Consider the following 18,211-nt stretch of genomic DNA (forward strand, 5'->3'; position numbering starts at 1 on the left):
CACCAAAACCCAGCTCCCAGTCAGCCACACCTTTTCAACTTACAACAGGTTTATTGGGACATAACCTCATCATTAAGTTGAGGAGCACCTGTATAGTGCTGTGTTATATTAAACAGCACGTTGGTGGCCTGAAAGAATTTAAGCTGTTTCTAAAATATCTAACACAAATGGAAGTAATCAAAAGACCAGAATAACTAACTCTTCTTCATGTCCCAAATGACTGTTTGGTAATACTTGTCAATATTTCTAATTTGACCAATATTTCTAATCTTACCTATACTGAGACAGAAAAACTGAAAGAGGGAAAATGATCTAATAATTTTCCTGCCACATATATCATGCAAGCAAAAATGTGCAATAAACAACACCAATTATTTTCACTTGAGGAAAAGGATTTCAAAAAGGTAGGCAAAGTATAGTTTTAAAAAGCTTATATAGTATAATATAAATGTATATTTATAAAACAACAAAACTACTATGATTTCTAATACAACCACAGAATTTAGAGCTGGGCAAAATCTCCACACCTATGAAGATAGCAAGAAAATAGCAGTAATTCACCAGAAAAGAAAAAAAAAAAAAGCAAGAGAAAAAAAAAAAGCAAAAGAAGGATGAATTTTTCAAAAGTTAAAAAAAAGTATAAAGACTAATTCTGTAATGAACATAGCACAACTTAACATATCCAAATAGTAAGTAAACATACACATTTCAATGATGTAATCATTTCTAAAAATATTTTCGGAGTTTTTAATTGCTTTAGATTATAAATCTTACATAGAAAGTAAGTCTTAAAGCCTTGCTTTATCACTCATTTTAGTATCTAGATAGAAATAAAAAATTCTATTGACTAATTCTAAAATAAACATACAATTAAAAGATGAAAATGGACCATCAGTGAGCATATTCAATCAAGAATTAAAAAATAAAGGTTTTAAGTAAAGACATTCTGGCCAAGTAAAGAGAGTAGATTAAATACAAGCACTTATTTTTGTTCCCTATAATAAATCATACCCATAACTATGACTATATACTGAGTCCCATCCCACACCTTCTTCTAGTAAAGCATCAAACCTGGGGTGATCTTAGGGACTCACAACACATGTAGATAAATGTAAATGGATAATTATTGTATAACAAAAATAATGTTTTAGGAAACAAAGTGTTCTCAAGTGTTTGCACTGTTCTAATACTAGTCTCTAATAAGCCAAACAGACATATTATAATATGTAAATAATCACTAAAAGACCAGTTAAAATGTATAACTAAAAAGATAATGGGAAAAGGATGAAATAATAAAAATGATACTTTCCTAATGGAAAAGAAGGCAAGAAAAGATGAGAAAAAAACATAGAACAAATGGAATAAAAAGTAGTACATTAAACCTAAGTATTTTAAGATATTACCCTAACATAAATGTATTAAGTACTTGAATCAAAGGAATGACAAATATCAGATGTATTTTTTTAAAAATCCAAATGTATTCTGCTTATAAGAGATGTATCTGAAATGTAATACAGAAAGGTAGGAAGTGAAAGAATAGAAAAAGGAATATCATATAAACAGAAGGATAATATCATACCTATTATCTTCTAAAAACCAGGCTTTAAGCAAGAGGTATTACCAGACATTCAGGATGATAAAAGGGTCAATCTACCAAGATCATAAAAATTCTAAATTAATAGGTGCCTAATAACAAAATCTCAAAATATATAAAACAAAATTAACTAAAATGAGAAAGACAAATCTACAACCGTAACTTGCAGATTTTAACATACTTCCCTTAGCAACCAAAAAAAAAAGATATAGAAGATATGAAAAACAAAATTAACTCATTTATCTTAATTAGCATATATATAAAAAACAATACCCAAAATAGTAAAATATCTACGCTTTCAAGTGTATCTGGAATATGTATGAAAACTGATCATATGCTGGGACACAAAGCAACTCTCCACATAATTTAAGGATTGAAATCATAAAGTGTAATCCTTTGACCACAGGAGAATAATAACAAATCAGTAACAAAAAGGTACCAAAAAATACACAAATATTTGTAAACTAGTCAATTTGTTTCTAAATAACTCATGCTTCAAAAAAAATCACAATGAAAAGAATGAATTTTGTTAACAGAATAATGATAAAAATATAACAAAAATCTGGAGGTTACTGCTAAAGTATGGTATAAAAGATGAAAAATGATATACTCATTTCAGGCACCTTCCATGAATGAAGCCTGGAGGACTGGAAGTTGCTCTTGATGAGTCAGTGAACAAGTGGCAAGTGAATGTGAAGACCTAGGACATTACTGTGCACTGCTGTAGACTTTATAAATACTGTACACTTAGGCTACACTAAATTTATGAAAAAATAAAGTAACTGTGCTATAATGTTATAACAGCTTCATCACTAGGTGACAGGAATTTTCAGCTCCATTAGAATCTTAAAGAGGTTACTATCATATATGTAGTCTGTCCTTCACTGAAACCTTGTTAGGTAAGCACGTGGCTATAGTAGCAAAAATAATTATTACACTATAAGTGAAATTGTTTAAAATACCACTCATAACTGCATTAAAAAAACCAAAATACCTAAGAATAATGAACATTAAGCAACACTTCTTCTTCATATAAAACTTGAGCATATAATATTTCTTGAGAGAAATTAAAGACCTTCATTACACATTATGTGTCAAAATTTCACAACCCCCATAAATAAGTATAACTATGTATCCATAAAAATTAAAAATTAAAAAAATTTCTTAAATGACCTAAAATAAAATGAAGAGATCTACCATGTTCATAGACTCCAAGATGTTTACTTCCAATTCTCCCCAAATTGATCAAAAGACTCAATAATTCCAATAAAGATCCAAGATGGTTACTAGGGGGAAGGTGGGGATTTGATAGACTGATTTTTAAATTTCTATGGAAATGCAAGAAGCCAAGAATAGACCAGACACAATCTTGCTAAAGAATAAAGGAACACTTACTCTCAAAAAATAAGACTTTTTATAAGGCTGAAATGATTAAAGACATTTCAGTATTTTGAACAAGGATAAACAGACCAATGAAGCAGAAGAGAGAATACAGAACAAACCCAAACTCTTGATTTGGAGCAAGGTAATTTCAACCACTGGTACTGGCTATCACCTGAATATCTATAAATATATGGAAAAATGTAAACAAGTAAAGATAGCAATGTGAAATGAAAGACAATAAAACATCTTGAAGATAATATAAGAGAAAATATCCATGATTGTAGATTTGACCAAGATTTCTTAATAAGATACTAAATCACTAGCCACAAAGGAAAAGATTAATGAACTGGACTCATTATATTAATATATATTATAATAAATATATAATTACGAACTTCTGTTTCTTAGAGACACTATGATGAGAGAAAAAACACAAGCTGCAGAGAAGAAAATATTTAAAATACATACATCTAATCAAAAGCCTCACAACAAAACTATATTAAGAACTCCTACACATCAATATATTTTTAAAGTAACACTATGGAAAAATTGAATAGATACTAACAGACACATCACATATATGAAAAGGTACTCAATCTCAGTCATCAGGGAACTAAAATGATAATGAAATACTGTTATGAACTCATCAAAGGTTGGCAAGAAATGGGAATAAGAAGAAATGGGAATTTTCACACACTAATGGTCAAAGAGTAAACTGGCAAGATCACCATAGAAAACTTCTAGCAGTATTTACTAAAAAAAATCCTATAATCCACTAATTCTACTTCTAGATATATAGCAAACAGAAATGCATATATTTGTGCACCAAAATGCATGTGCAAAATGTTCATGGTACCATTATCCATAATATTTACAATACAATGGCATACAGCAATAAAAATGAATGACTGCTACATAGTATAAAATGATGAAACTCTCGAACCACACTGTAAGTGAAAGAAGAGAGCACAGACCAGGCAAAACTGACCTATGGTGTTAGAAGCCAAGAACGTGGTTGAGTTTTAGGTTGAAGTCAGGGGTAGTGGCTGGGCAAGGGTCACAGGGAGGTTCCAGAGAGCTAGTAACACTCTGTATCTTGATCTGAGTGGTTGTTACATGAGTGTGCTCATTCTAGAAAATGCATGGATCTTTTAGCTTATGTACTTTATGTATAATACTTCAAGAAAGAAGTTTATAAAAAACAGAATATGTAAAGAGTGAGATGAAAAGGAAACAAACTATAAACAAAGCCATGACATAGAAGCTGGTTTAAGTTAGAAATTACAAACTGAAGTTTAAAATGAAATATTATTTTTCCTCAAATCTAAGTATCCATATGTATACAATAAAGTTTTTTTATTCCTTAGTATTTTATAACTAAAACATGAAAATATTAATTTTTATTTAGAGTACTTTCCAGTCAGAATAATTAAAACCATGATAATCTAGAAAAAGGAGATCATAAGAAAGGTTTTGCAAATTGTCTACATAGAAATTCTGATTAGGTTTGAAATCACAACAGGACATACTAAGTTAAATAGTGTGTAAAATATATTTGTATGTAAAACATGAACTGTATGATTTACAGTCCTCACAAAGAGTTTTCATTTGTCAGAATACTTTACACAAATGTTCAGTATAAGAGGTGGGGTGAGTAAAGGAGAAAAACAAAAACAAAACCTGAAGAGAAAAGAGCATTCTTTACATGCTATTATTTTGAAAATATTTTTAAAGGACAATTATCAATAAGTGAACCACTATTACATATATTCCTTGCCCATTCAGTTACAACTGCTATTAAAGCAAAGAAATATTAAAGTATTATTATATCATAAAGCCACTGAGAAAATATATTCATTGACCACAGGTTACTCTTTCATGGGTACTCTTCTCAATATTAATTCATCTATTTATTCATTCAAAATATTTCCGGAGAATCTCCTAGATATAATTAATTTATTCAATAAATATACTAAGCTCTTATGTGTCAGGGTACACAAGAAGGGAGATCAATCACTCATAGCACTACCAACATAATAAGGGAGACACATAATAATGGGTAATTATTAAAAACTGTGCCAACTACTGTGACATGGAAAGAACAAAGTGATACAAAAACACATGTCAGGGACATCTAACTCAGTTTAACAGCACAGACCTAGACAACCCTCACAGAAATCATTTAGTATATTCCTTTATTTCACAAATGAAGGCAGGCTAAAACATATGTCTAAGTTCAAGTAGTTAGATCTAAAAAATGAGTTGATGTTAACCTGAAAAAATGGGAACTGAGGCCAAAGCAGCAGCAGAATATTCCAGGTAGAGGGAACAGTATATAAAAGGCCTAGGGGCAAGAATGAGCAGAGCACTGTAGACATTATTCAGCCCTGTAGAAAACAAAAGACAAAATTCCTGTCCTCAAAGAGTTCTTATATATGAAAGAACATGTTTTAAATAAACCTGAATCCAATTCTATTAATTTGCAGATATGTGATAAGACAAAGTATAACAGATTGTCAGGGGAAAAAAACAATACGGAAGTTTAATGATTTGCAAAAGCTATAAAAATGTAACAAGGGATCCTGGAGATTCCTGCTATAGGCCTTAAGATTTTTTCCCACTCTGGAGTACTATGATTCTAGACTCTATATAAATGTACCCTATTTTATACAATCAATGCTATTCTTGTTAAATGTATTATCAGAACTTTACAGAAATTAAAGATCTCTGGGCCGGGCGCGGTGGCTCACGCCTGTAATCCTAGCATTCTGGGAGGCTGAGACAGGAGGATTGCTTGAGCTCAGGAGTTCGAGACCAGCCTGAGCAAGAGCGAGACCTCATCGCTACTATAAATAGAAAGAAATTAGCCAAACAACTAAAAAATAAAAAAAATTAGCCAGGCACAGTGGCACGCGCCTGTAGTCCCAGCTACCCAGGAGGCTGAGGCAGGAGGATTGCTTGACCCCAGGAGTTTGAGGTCGCTGTGAGCTAGGCTGACACACGGCACTCTGGCCCTGGCAACAGAGTGAGACTCTGTCTCAAGAAAAAAAAAAAAAAAAAAAAGATCCGTAAAGCCATTATATTAATGCAACCAACTCTCTATAGCTCTAGCCATAACCCCAATACAAGTTTAAATAAAACTTTGCTCCTTTGGCCATCAGTTACTGCATTAACTAAATGGAAGATTAAAATATATCTTGTCTAATTATTTAAGTTTAAATAACTTAAAATTCTATAATGCTAAGTTTAAATTATTGGCCATCAACCATTCCTAATGTCATACAGTAATCTATGCCAAGAGATTAAATTTTTAGAAACCAGAAGATGATTGACTAGAGGAGCTAGTCAGAAATGGACACAGGTACATCATTGATAAATAGAGCAAACAATCTATATTTCCTTTTCTAAGTTTGAATTTAATTTTTTAAAATGTAAACAAACAGAAGCAATATTTCTATGTTCTTAAGAAACGTAACTTGGAAAAAAACAGGTATGGCTAATTAAACAATAGATGTGTCATTTTGCTTTCATTATTTTATTTTCCAATGCTCTTAAAATTTTTGAGAATGGAAAACAAGATACAAGGAAGGGAAGAAAAGGCAAATGCCTAAGGCAAGACTAATGTCAACACATTCTTTCCAGTGTGACTCCTTCCCCCTCAACCTCCATATCAATATCTAGATATAACCATTTCTGGACAAGAGCAATTATTCTGAACTCATGCTCTTCAACACCATCTGCTCCAGATGCAATCAATAATCATCTTGCCTCATGCATATGGAATCCTGTTACAATTTTATACTCAATGCTTGCTAAATTATGGGTTATTTTTAAGAATGCAATTAAGTTCCTTCATTAGATAGTAGCAAACAATAAACTTAAACTGATCAGAGGAATAATGCTTTTTAGAATTATTATCTATAGAAACTTAATTATATGAAGTAACATGAAACATGGCCATCTGGATCTCATATCTGAATTCTAAAAGTTGAGTGTAAAATTTCCTAATGATATACTCATGCATATGAAGACCAAAAGCACGTATAACAAAAATCTAAGTCTCTCCTTTTAAATAATACTTTCCTCAAAATACCAGAACCAGAAAATTTGTTTTATCTGGAGTCGTTACTCTACCTCAACTCTGTATTAAGTACAGACAAGGTGATGAGTATCACATGATATATTACTAGGAGAGTTCCATTTCTCACTGCTCATTAATAGAAAAGAAAGCAAAAACAGAATACTCTCAAAGAGGGTATTGTGGTTCTCACTGTATTTATATTACAAGTGACTGCTATAACTTAAACTGATCACGGTTTATTCTGAACTTCTTATCACTTTCAAAAGTTGCTTTTAAAAGTAATGGCACCATGAAGGTACACTGGTCTCCAGACTGAATCTTGGGCCAACGCTTATTATACCTCACTAACTGCTTGAGTTTAGATATATTCCATAGTCTCTCTTCATCTGCGAAATAAGGGAATATACTAAACTATCTCTGAAAGGGTATTCTAGTTTTAAAACAATCACTTCACTATTCTCAGGTTTCAACTAACTTCCCTGAAAATATAGCTTTTAGTTTCAAATTTTTAATATCAAATTATTTAGCTGTCTGCTTAGCAACCTTACTAAAATACCCAGTTCAATTAAAAAAAAAAGGTTGATCAGAGCACAATTCTTATGTTAAGAGAGGTTGGAGATCCACAGCTGGGTGGACTAAGGCAGGGCCCAGGTAAATAAGAGAGAAACCAGGAAAATAATGAAGGAATATAGTTGGATCTGGTTTTTATCTGGTGGAGGAGGGAAGAGTGGCAAAAGGAGAGGGAGGACTAACTATATTTATCCTTTTTTTAATGGAAGGTACAAAAACTCTAAATAACAGCACACCATTAAAACTGAAAAAGTAACTGACAATCACTATCTCTGCTCCTTCAACTCTGAATCACCACTCAATTTATTGTAATCTAGCAGCTAGGTACAAGACTCTTTCAAAGGCTCTCCTGACCTTCCAGGTAAGAAACTAACCACTTTATGTCACTGTGGTCTCTAATACTATTGATCCTAGCTTGATTACCTGTGTGATTCTGGGTAAATTCCTTAACCTCCTAAGTTTCTTCAACAGTAAAATTAAGATAACCTCATAGTGTTGTTGTGAGGAAGAAATGCATTTGTATATGTAAGGTGCTTCAAACAATGACTACCACATTACAAGTACTCAATAAAGAAATCAGTGTTAACTAATACTACATTATTTCCTCCCCAAAAAGTTTCTCTCTTTTCATTTGAATCACTACTTTATTTGGGTTTTCTTCCCATCTCTCTAGCCATTCCTCAGTCTCCTATCCCAGATCTTTTTAACAACCCAACCTCTGAATGGTAGTGTTACCCAAGAACCTTTTTCTATCTTCATTAGCATTCTGAACCTCTCTGATCATTCAGGTAATACCCAACACCTGTATTGTAATGCCCTGCATTTTGAATTCCATGAGGAGAGAGCCCATATCTGTCTTATCCACTGAGGTAGCCCTAGCACCTAGTGTAGTGCCTGGATCAATAAATGAATGAATGAACTCTACTCATTCTCTCTTAGAGATTTCATTCATTTCTATAGTTTAAGTCACCATGTAACTACTGATAACTCCTAAGTCCCTATCTCTCTAACCCAGACCTGGCCTTATGTCCAAAACCTATAATTCAAAGTCCTACAAGTTAGACAACATAAAGAATAAAGAGAGATGAGAGGCCAGGGGGAGAGTAGGGAGGGAAAAGATATTTCAATAGTACAGATGAGCTGATGATGGTTTGAAGTATAGCAGAAGCAATGAAAGTAGTTAATTTCTTTTTAATTTTTAAGGTCAAATTTTGAATAAATTTGAAAATAGAACTGACTAAATTTGATAAAAAGTAAAAGAAAAAAGAATCAAGAATAACTCTTAGAAATAACTTTTATTCAGATAGACTAGTTTTACTTTTGTGATTATTTTAATTAGAAAGAAAACCTTTCCTCAAGTTTATAGTCTTGGCAAAACCACTCAGAAAATTTTCCACTAGCAATGTAAATGGTATATGTCATTTAGAGTTTAAACAGAATCAAAACTACCATCTGTTTTTTGAAATAAACCATTCAGCTCCAGTCATTTCAAATGAGTAGCAAAAGTAATACTCACTTCACTAACAACAACAAAAAAATCCCTCTCTTGCCAGGGATGGTGGTTCATGCCTATTAATCCCAGCACTTGGGGAGAGCCAGGCAGCAAGGCAGAAAGACTGCTTGAGCCAAAAGTTCAAGACCAGCCTGGGCAACATAGTGAGACCCTGTCTCTATAAAAAATTTAAAAATAAGCCAGGCATGGTGGTGTGTGCCTGTAGTCCTAGCTACACAGGAGGCTGAGGTGGGAGGATCATTTGAACTCAGGAATTTGAGGTTGCAGTGAACTATTGTTAGTGCCACTGCTCTTCAGCCTGGGTAACAGAGCAAGATCCTGCCTCTAGTTAAAAAAAAAAGCACAAAAAAAACCCCTCTCTATATAATATCTATAATATTTATATAGTAACACAAATTCTAATGTCACAAATATAATATTCCATCACTACATTTCAGAATTACAGAGGGGGAAATTCATTGCCTTAGGGGATATTATGCTGCATAATTACTGTTTATCCCGCTACAATAATAAACATGTGGCATATTATAAAATGCATTAAAGTGACATGACATATACATCAATAGAATTCATATGCCTATTTCTGTTGCTCTATTGAGAGCCTGCAGTGAACTTACATGTGGCATGAAATGGGTGGAGGAGGGAAGACTATGACTTTACCTATGTATGATATAACACCCCCAAGTTCAGCAAGAAAATCCAAGGAGGCTATCCCAAAAGAGTATTATCTAGTTCTAGTCTGCATATTCATATTGATGGGCAAGACTTTTATTGATCTAGTAAAAAATCACTACTCTAGTGAAGGATTCTGCCAGATTTCCCTGATATTTCTTATATAGATAGCATAACCAAGAGTACTTCATGAAATATCAGAAATATTGCCAAAATTCAAAGACACTTCTACCAGAAAATACATAAATTATATAAAATATACGTTTTAAAAAATGTTTAAGTATCAGCTTGCCAAAGGCAAAAGACGTAAAAGAGAAATGAAGTGACACTTATCAAAGACCTGTATAAACCATGATCACTACTGCCGGCTATATTTGTAAACCTTATGAAAACTCTTAAAACAATATAATGTTATCCCTATTTAGCTGGTGAGGAAACAAAACTCAAGAGGTTGAATGGCTTGTTCAATGTCTCTCAGCTGATAAAGTGTAATGCATTTGAATCTAGAGTTCACTATAATCTTTCCAGTAAACCCCATTATTTTCCTGGGCTTCATTTAAAAATATTGAATTTTTATAGAATCAATATTTTAACAAAAAAATGAGATTGGCAGAATTCAAAAAATGGTAACAAAGTTAGAGAACCTTTCATAAAAGCTGGACTATTATGTACATAGCAGATGCTCCATTAATTCCTATAAAAATAAGCTAAGGAGGAGTAGGAGGGAAGACTAATGAGCTATAAATAACTCAGAACTCTAGACAAAACATAAAATTTTCCATCTCAAAAAAAGTTACAGTAATTAGATTCAGAATTGTTACTAGACCTATTTAAAGTGCTATAATGACAAAAATCATTATTTAAGTAAGAGTTTTAATTATTCCTGTTCTGTGATGCTATCTTATCAGGGACCAAGAATTTGGCATGAACATGTTGAAATGATGTGTAATCAACAAGGATGCTAAAGATAAATTCTTAGAGATGTGAAGCAAATACTTCCTTTCACTGTAAACAAAATGACTGAGTCCACTTCTTGAAGAAATCAAGCTCTATTTATATTCACTCTCCTGAAATGGCACAGGCAGCCTTAGAAGGATAAGTTTATAATAAATCCCTGTATTTGGAAAACATTGTTGCTAAGCATCTTCTAACATTCAACAGAGTTTATATAATTCATGTCACTGCTACATAATTAACATTTCATGTTTTTCCAAAAAAGTGCAGTATGCTTATCTATGTTATTAATTTAAAACATTATAAATTTTGAGAGAATTAATAAAAGGCGATGCAACTAATTAATTAGAAAGGCAGCCTAATCCCAGGAGGAATACAAACATAGACATTAAATGTCAGGATGTGTTAGAGTCAAGCTTGTAAACAACTTGTCTGCTTGAGATAAAACATTTCAAAATACAGCTGCTCTTTGCTTAAAAAGGTGAACTATAAAACATTAGGTCTTTGAATAAGTCATGACATATCAAACCACACTCTAGCTCAAAAATTAAAAAGAAAACATAACATTTGAAAATAAGATTCATATCCAATCATAAACATTAAACGTTATATCTGCTCAGATAATAGGAGATCCAAGTGTTGAAAGCAACACTAACTACTGTACTATTTCCAACTTTCATATTCATTATGGGAATAAAGTTAAAAGATATGGAAAATATTTAATAACACATAAAAGATTAGAAAAGCTTAGAGTAAGCACACTCTAAAAGATACAGTATCACTCTTACAAACTATGGAATAAACTGTACGTTTCTATCCTCTGGAAAAGCATACACAATCTACATAAACACTGCAAGGATTTAGTATTATTAAATAGTATCCCACAAATAATAACCTTTGGATTACAAAAACAATTAGAAAGCATAGTTCACTATGTTTTATAAAATTTTCGATCACTTCAATTCATGCTATCATTAGACATTTGTGCATCTTTTGTTTAAAAGGGCAGAGCTTCCTCCACTACACGGCAGTCCAGGAAGCGGGAAAACCATCAGAGACACAACACACAAAAAGCACAATGAATACACAGGTCCACAAATCATAAGCAAGCAAATGTTCTAGAAAAAACATATGTCTGGGTTCTTATTTGTATTCTTAATTGTTAATTTTTAACTGTTTCCTTACTTGTGGTTTTTCTATCTTTCAGAATTATTTGCCGTTTTAAGTTTTATTCGGAACCATTATACATACTTGCAAGACAAATTTGGACATTCATTTTCCCTTGAGTGGGATGGTTAGATGATGTACTTTTGAATAGTACATTACTATCACATAAAAACTCCGGGAAGAAACTCAACACTATTAGAGGTAGTCAAAGAATTACAATACTTAAATTTAATCCAGTTATTTAAGTAAGTTACAGAGAATCTTCAAATCGGGTAGTTGGCCTAAATCACTGGTTCCAAAGTGTAGTACTTGGACCAGCAACACTGACATCACCTGCAAGCTTGTTAGAAATGCAAATTCTTGGGCCCCACCTACACCTACTGAATCAGAATACAGCCCAGAACTGTGTTTTAACAAGCTCTACAAGTGATTCCTAACATATGTTTAAGCTGGAGAACCACTCACCTAAATCAATGACTCAAATGCCTGCTCACAGGCAAATACAAGACTGGCTACTTCAAAAATCACTTGGGAAACATTATACATCCAGATTCCAGTTCCCCACTTCCCTTAACCAATTAAGTTATCAGGTGGAAATGTGTGAGCCTAAGTGTACGAACATGAGAAAAAAATGTGTGTGAGTGCATATAGCTTCCCAAGTGAGTCTGATGCATACTGTTGTTTAAAAAACAATGCTCATTGTTGTTAAAAAACAATGGTCAATGGCTCTCAAGTTGTCTCCATACCAGTAGCAGCAGCAGCATCACCCCAGAACTTGTTTGAATTCTCAGGCACTAGCTCAGACCTACTAAATCAGAAACTGTGAGGGTGGGGTCCAGCAATCTGCTTTAGTAAGTTGTACAGGTTTATCATGTGATTCTGATACATGATAAAGTTTCAGAATCCCTGTTCTAAGTTATCAGTCCTGAATTAAGAACATGTGAATGAATTTTAATGCCAGGGGAGAGAATAAATAATAGAAAGAGACAGAATTAATTTATATACTCTTCTCCATCTCCTAAAGATGGAGTCTCTTAGCATCCAAACCCACAAATCTGGTTAAGGTGGCTTAACTACTCAGACATGCCAGTGGCCTTTCATAAGCACTCCACTTAAGCACAGCACAACTGGTAAACAATAAAAATGCCTCCTGAAAAGCATTTGTTTTAAACAAAATTAGTTCAAGTCCACAGTGAAAGCCAAAGCCAAGAAATCTATCAGTACGAAGGCAAAAATGGACCGTAAATGCTAAAAATGTAGCAGCATTTATTCAATGCAGCCTCACTGCCCTACATTTTTGAGGATTACATAGCACTTATAACTTGTTCTTTGCTACTTATAAAGGTAGGAAGAGTTCCTACTTAAGTTTAAGAGTTCCTTCCTAAGCACAAAGCAGGAGTTTCCCAGGGTATGTGGGGAAGGGGGGTGGGGGGAAGAATCCCAATAGGTATTTAAAAACAAAACTAACCTCAACTCTAAGGTTAATAAACATTTTTCACCTCTACTAAGGGTGAGGGGTAGTAATTACACCTCCCAGCTTTTACATATATTTCTCAGATAATCCTTCTCCAATTAAATGACAAAATACTTATTGAGCACCTATAATTGTACAACAAATCATTAATATTGCCTCCAAATATTAAGATATCATGACTCTTTTTTAAAAAAATAATTCTAATTTTATGAGTAAATCTAAGGTCAATGTGATGATTGTGACTGCTTCCATTTGCCCAAGGAAACTTAGCATGTTTAAAAAAAAAAAAGTTGGCCGGGCGCTGTGGCTCACGCCTGTAATCCTAGCTCTTGGGAGGCCGAGGCGGGCTGATTGCTCAAGGTCAGGAGTTCAAAACCAGCCTGAGCGAGACCCCGTCTCTACTATAAAAAATAGAAAGAAATTAATTGGCCAACTAATATATATAAATATAAATTAGCCGGGCATGGTGGCACGTGCCTGTAGTCCCAGCTACTCGGGAGGCTGAGGCAGTAGGACTGCTTAAGCCCAGGAGTTTGAGGTTGCTGTGAGCTAGGCTGACACCACGGCACTCACTCTAGCCTGAGCAACAAAGCGAGACTCTGTCTCAAAAAAAAAAAAAAAAAAAGTATGAGTCCAAACTTGCCTAGCTATTTATTTTAAAAGACTGAGGGCCACTCAAATTATCCCCTAATAATACTTCTAAATTTAAGTAGGATGCAACATTAAATGTTCAATTCTTTTATTTAAAACTAAAAGAGTAATTCAAATTTACCATATAGAATAAATTTTGTAATGTTCAATACACACATCATAACATATGGGTATGCCAATGTATGTTCAGTAAGTTAGATATACCTATGTACATTCTATATCACTTAGCATGTAATTGTATTGTTTTAAATGCTCACGGAGTCACAGTTGTGTTAGCTTTCTTCTACGTCACACTATTAACCAAGTTTATAATTTACTCAAATTCAAGTTGTTGGTCAAAAATTATAATACAATGGATCAATGAAACAAAAAGTTGGTTCTATAAAAAGATAAACAGAACATACAGACTGTGAGCTAGATTAACCAGTAACAGAAAAGAAAGGATTCAAATAACCTCAATCAGAAATGAAAAAGGTAGGCCGGGTATGGTGCACACACCTGTAATACTAGCACTTTGGGAGGCCAAGGCAGGAGGATCACTTAAAGACAGGAGAGTCTGAGACCAGCCTAAGCAAGAGTGAGACTTCATCTCTACAAAAGTAGAAAAACTAGCCTGTCTTGAGCCCAAGAGTTTGAGGTTGTACTGAGCTATGATGAGGCCACTGCAATCCTGCCTGGGCAACAGGGAGTGAGAGAGAGAGGACCCCCCCACCAAAAAACAGAAAAAGGAAAAAGGAAAGGAATGAAGAAAGAAAAGAAAAAGAGAGTTTTTCAAATTGTTACAAATCTTCAAAATATTCTGTATTGTTTTTTGTTGCTGTGTTGTTACTTTTGATTGTGGTTTTTTCCCCAAACATCTTCAATCTATAGTTGGTTGAATCCACATATACAGAGGGTCAACTGTAAATGCGATAACAGTGGCTTTCTTTAGGTAGGATTGAGAGTGATTCTTATTTCTTATTTATAGTTTTTTGAATCATTTACGTTTTTTCAATAAATATATATTTTATAATTAGAAATAATAAAGCTATTTCCATTAAGAAATAAGTAAAATATAAACTATCAGTATATACACTGAAGTCCATCAATATAGACTCACTATAGGAAATCACATTCACCTGCTTCATTACACAAGGCTTTCAAGTCTGCTCCAACATATCCATGAGCACTATTTGCCAGCTGCAGCAGTTCAGATTCAGTGAGCAAATGGGGTACCCTTCGAAGCAGTTTCTGGAGAATATCTAGCCGGTCCTGAGCATTAGGAATGCCAATCTCAATCTCTTTATCAAATCGTCCAGGTCTTCGGAGTGCAGGATCCAAAGCATGCGGGCGATTTGTGGCCCCAAGAACCAACACTTGTCCTTCACTTCCTTCCTAACAAAATAAAATAAAAATAAATTACATATTTTTCCAAAAGATTAAAAAAAAGGAGGGGAGTAGGCTGACACTGACTATATAGACAAGGCTAAATCTAACTGTACAGGATACTAAAACCTATCCCTTATACTTTTATTACCCATCTATTACTTTTATTAGTAATAGATTTTTATTACACATTTATTATTTTTATTACACATTTTTCAAAGCTCAGCCTAACCACTTCCTCCCCTAGAAAGCTTTCTAATACTTACTTCTTCATCTATTGTAAATGTCATTTCTCTCATCAGATCACCTAAACTATATCATTCTCATAAACAATATATAATAGTCTACCACATAGTTGTTTCTTTTTAGTTGTTTTAAATAGTCCTTTTCCCTTACTTAGAAGTAAAGATTATGACCTACATATAGAACAAGGCTCTAAGTTGCCTAAGAATTCTTCTTCACATACTGTTTTCTTTTTTAATAGATTTTTAAATTCCTGAAAACACAGACAACAATATAACCAATATCCAAGTATCAATCATTCTTGAATACATATGGATTTTTACTCTCTGAAAATGAAATTAAGAACAACAAATAATAAAGAACTATGATCATGATCAGCCACCCACAGAAATTATCCAATGTTTTATTCAGGTGACCCAAGTGTAATCTCACAGAGACAGGCATAATTGGAATGTGATTTACATAAAAAAGCTCAAACCTAATAAATTATATTGAATGTGCCAATGGAAAATGCATGAACTACAGTGAATCTATGAATTATGAGGTTAGAAGCACAAATACAGGCCCTTAAATATTTTCAGACTAAAACGTCAGCGTCACATGATTCCTGTCCTGCCCAAAGCCAAGAACACCAATCCATGAGAGACAGAAGCAAAGAGGCAACTGACATAGTGATTAAAATACTCCAACACTGAGCCTGCTACCTAATTTCCTACTCAACAAGAACCCTTCTGATTATAATACTGCTTTACTATATTATAGATATATCTATCTTCAAGGTGAAAATATAGTCATCCATAAACAAATAGTTGGTCCACTTAATAGTTACATTTCTTATTGTATTATAAATGGACAAAATGGTATCCTATATTCAAAATGGTATCCTATATGTTGTTATCATGGGTCAGTCCTCAGAGCTCCACCACCTCCAACATATTAACAACATTACATTCTCCAAATTTATAAGCTGAGAAGCAAGCCTGGGACATGACATTCATACTTTGGTACTGCCCCAGGACTGAGAATCAGGTGGTCATCCAGCCTCCACCAGGTGACAACCTTTCTCCTGCAGACCCTTAAAATTATCAACACATTAGAAATAACAGACTTAATAACAAACCTTCATATTATTATCACATATTTAATTTCTACCACTAGACAGTAAAACCCAAAAAGTTCTAATTGTCCAGTTTTTTAATGTGCACAAGGGACTTAGGACTATATGATTTCTAAAATTTCTAAAATTTTTTTTGGTTCTAACATATTATGCTTCTAATATTCTTTAGTTATTTACAATCCAGAATAAAAAGTGTATTTTTTTGGTTAATGGATGTCAAGAGTCTGAGAGGATTTTTTTTATTGCTATTCTATTAGTCCTATGTATCCTCCTTTCATAATTAGCATACAGTCTTTTTATTAATACAAGAATGTATACCTATCATAGAATCTGGTAATATGAGTAAATTCTTTTCAAACATTCTACACATTTTCCATTATTTTCATTTTCTTTCCTTTCACTTGCCTAGCACAAAGCCTTGAATCAATTTTTACATGAGCAGTAAGACTCATGAAATTTCTTAATGAAATCACTGAAAATTTAACCACTGACTCTTCCTTACTGATCTTTGCTTCAGGTTTTTAAGTTAATAGCATTTATCACAAAAGAAATCTATCACAATACATTATTTTATATGCCATAAAAGAAATGCCAGGTTATGATGCCATCCTATCCATTACAAAATACTAAAGAATCTACTGAAGCTAATTATTTCATGGGTCTCTCGTTTAGTTGTTATGGCTAATATTTTTCCTTTTTCCTAGAATACCCCCAAAGACTCAGACACATTCAATAGTTTTGGACTCTACATATATTAATATACTAATAAGAATCAACTAGCTGGGCATGGTGGCTTACACCTGTAATCCCAACACTTAGGGAGGCTAAGGTGGGAGGATGGCTTGAGGCCAGCAGTTCAGGACCAGCCTAGGCAACATAGTGAAGCCCATCTCTACAAAAAGGAAAAAAAATTACCCAGGCGTGGTGGTGAGCACCTGTAGTTCCAGCTACTCTGGAGGCTGAGGCAGGAGGATCCCTTGAGCCAGGAGTTAGAGATTGCAGTGAGCTATGATGATGCCACTGCACTCTAGCCTGGGCAACAGAGCAAGACTCTGTCTTAAAAAAAAAAAAAAATCCACCCCTCCAACCCTTTCCCACACAGAATCAATACTATTGCTCTACTTACTGAACCAATGCCATCCATTAGTGTTAAGAGTGAAGCTACAACTCTTTTTTCCACTTCATTCTGAGCCCCCTCTCTTTTAGGGCAAAGTGCATCCAGCTCATCAATAAAAATAATTGATGGGTGCCTAAAAGCAAAAAACAAAATGAAATCCCTAATTTACATTTAGTTTTAAATTATACTTAGTTTTAATTTTTTAACTGAAATGCAACATATCAAATTTAGGATTATAATAATAATAATATTATTACAAAAGGCATTAGAATGTTAAGCTAAAAAACTTTAGATTAATTCTACCTCAAAT

General features: G+C 33.4%; 1 protein-coding gene across 1 annotated transcript in view; it reads right to left on the reverse strand.

Moving 5' to 3' along the window:
* Nucleotides 1-18,211, reverse strand: part of AFG2A (AAA ATPase AFG2A) — a 312,707-nt gene that overhangs the window by 279,869 nt on the left and 14,627 nt on the right. Inside the window, exons 8-9 of the mRNA XM_012784173.3 lie at nucleotides 17,911-18,034; nucleotides 15,178-15,433 (exon numbers count right to left, since the gene is read on the reverse strand). Of these exons, the coding sequence (XP_012639627.2) occupies nucleotides 15,178-15,433; nucleotides 17,911-18,034 (380 nt within the window). The remainder of the gene's footprint in view (nucleotides 1-15,177; nucleotides 15,434-17,910; nucleotides 18,035-18,211) is intronic.

This window comes from Microcebus murinus, chromosome 15 (genome assembly GCF_040939455.1).
Source record: "Microcebus murinus isolate Inina chromosome 15, M.murinus_Inina_mat1.0, whole genome shotgun sequence".
NCBI lineage: Eukaryota > Metazoa > Chordata > Mammalia > Primates > Cheirogaleidae > Microcebus > Microcebus murinus.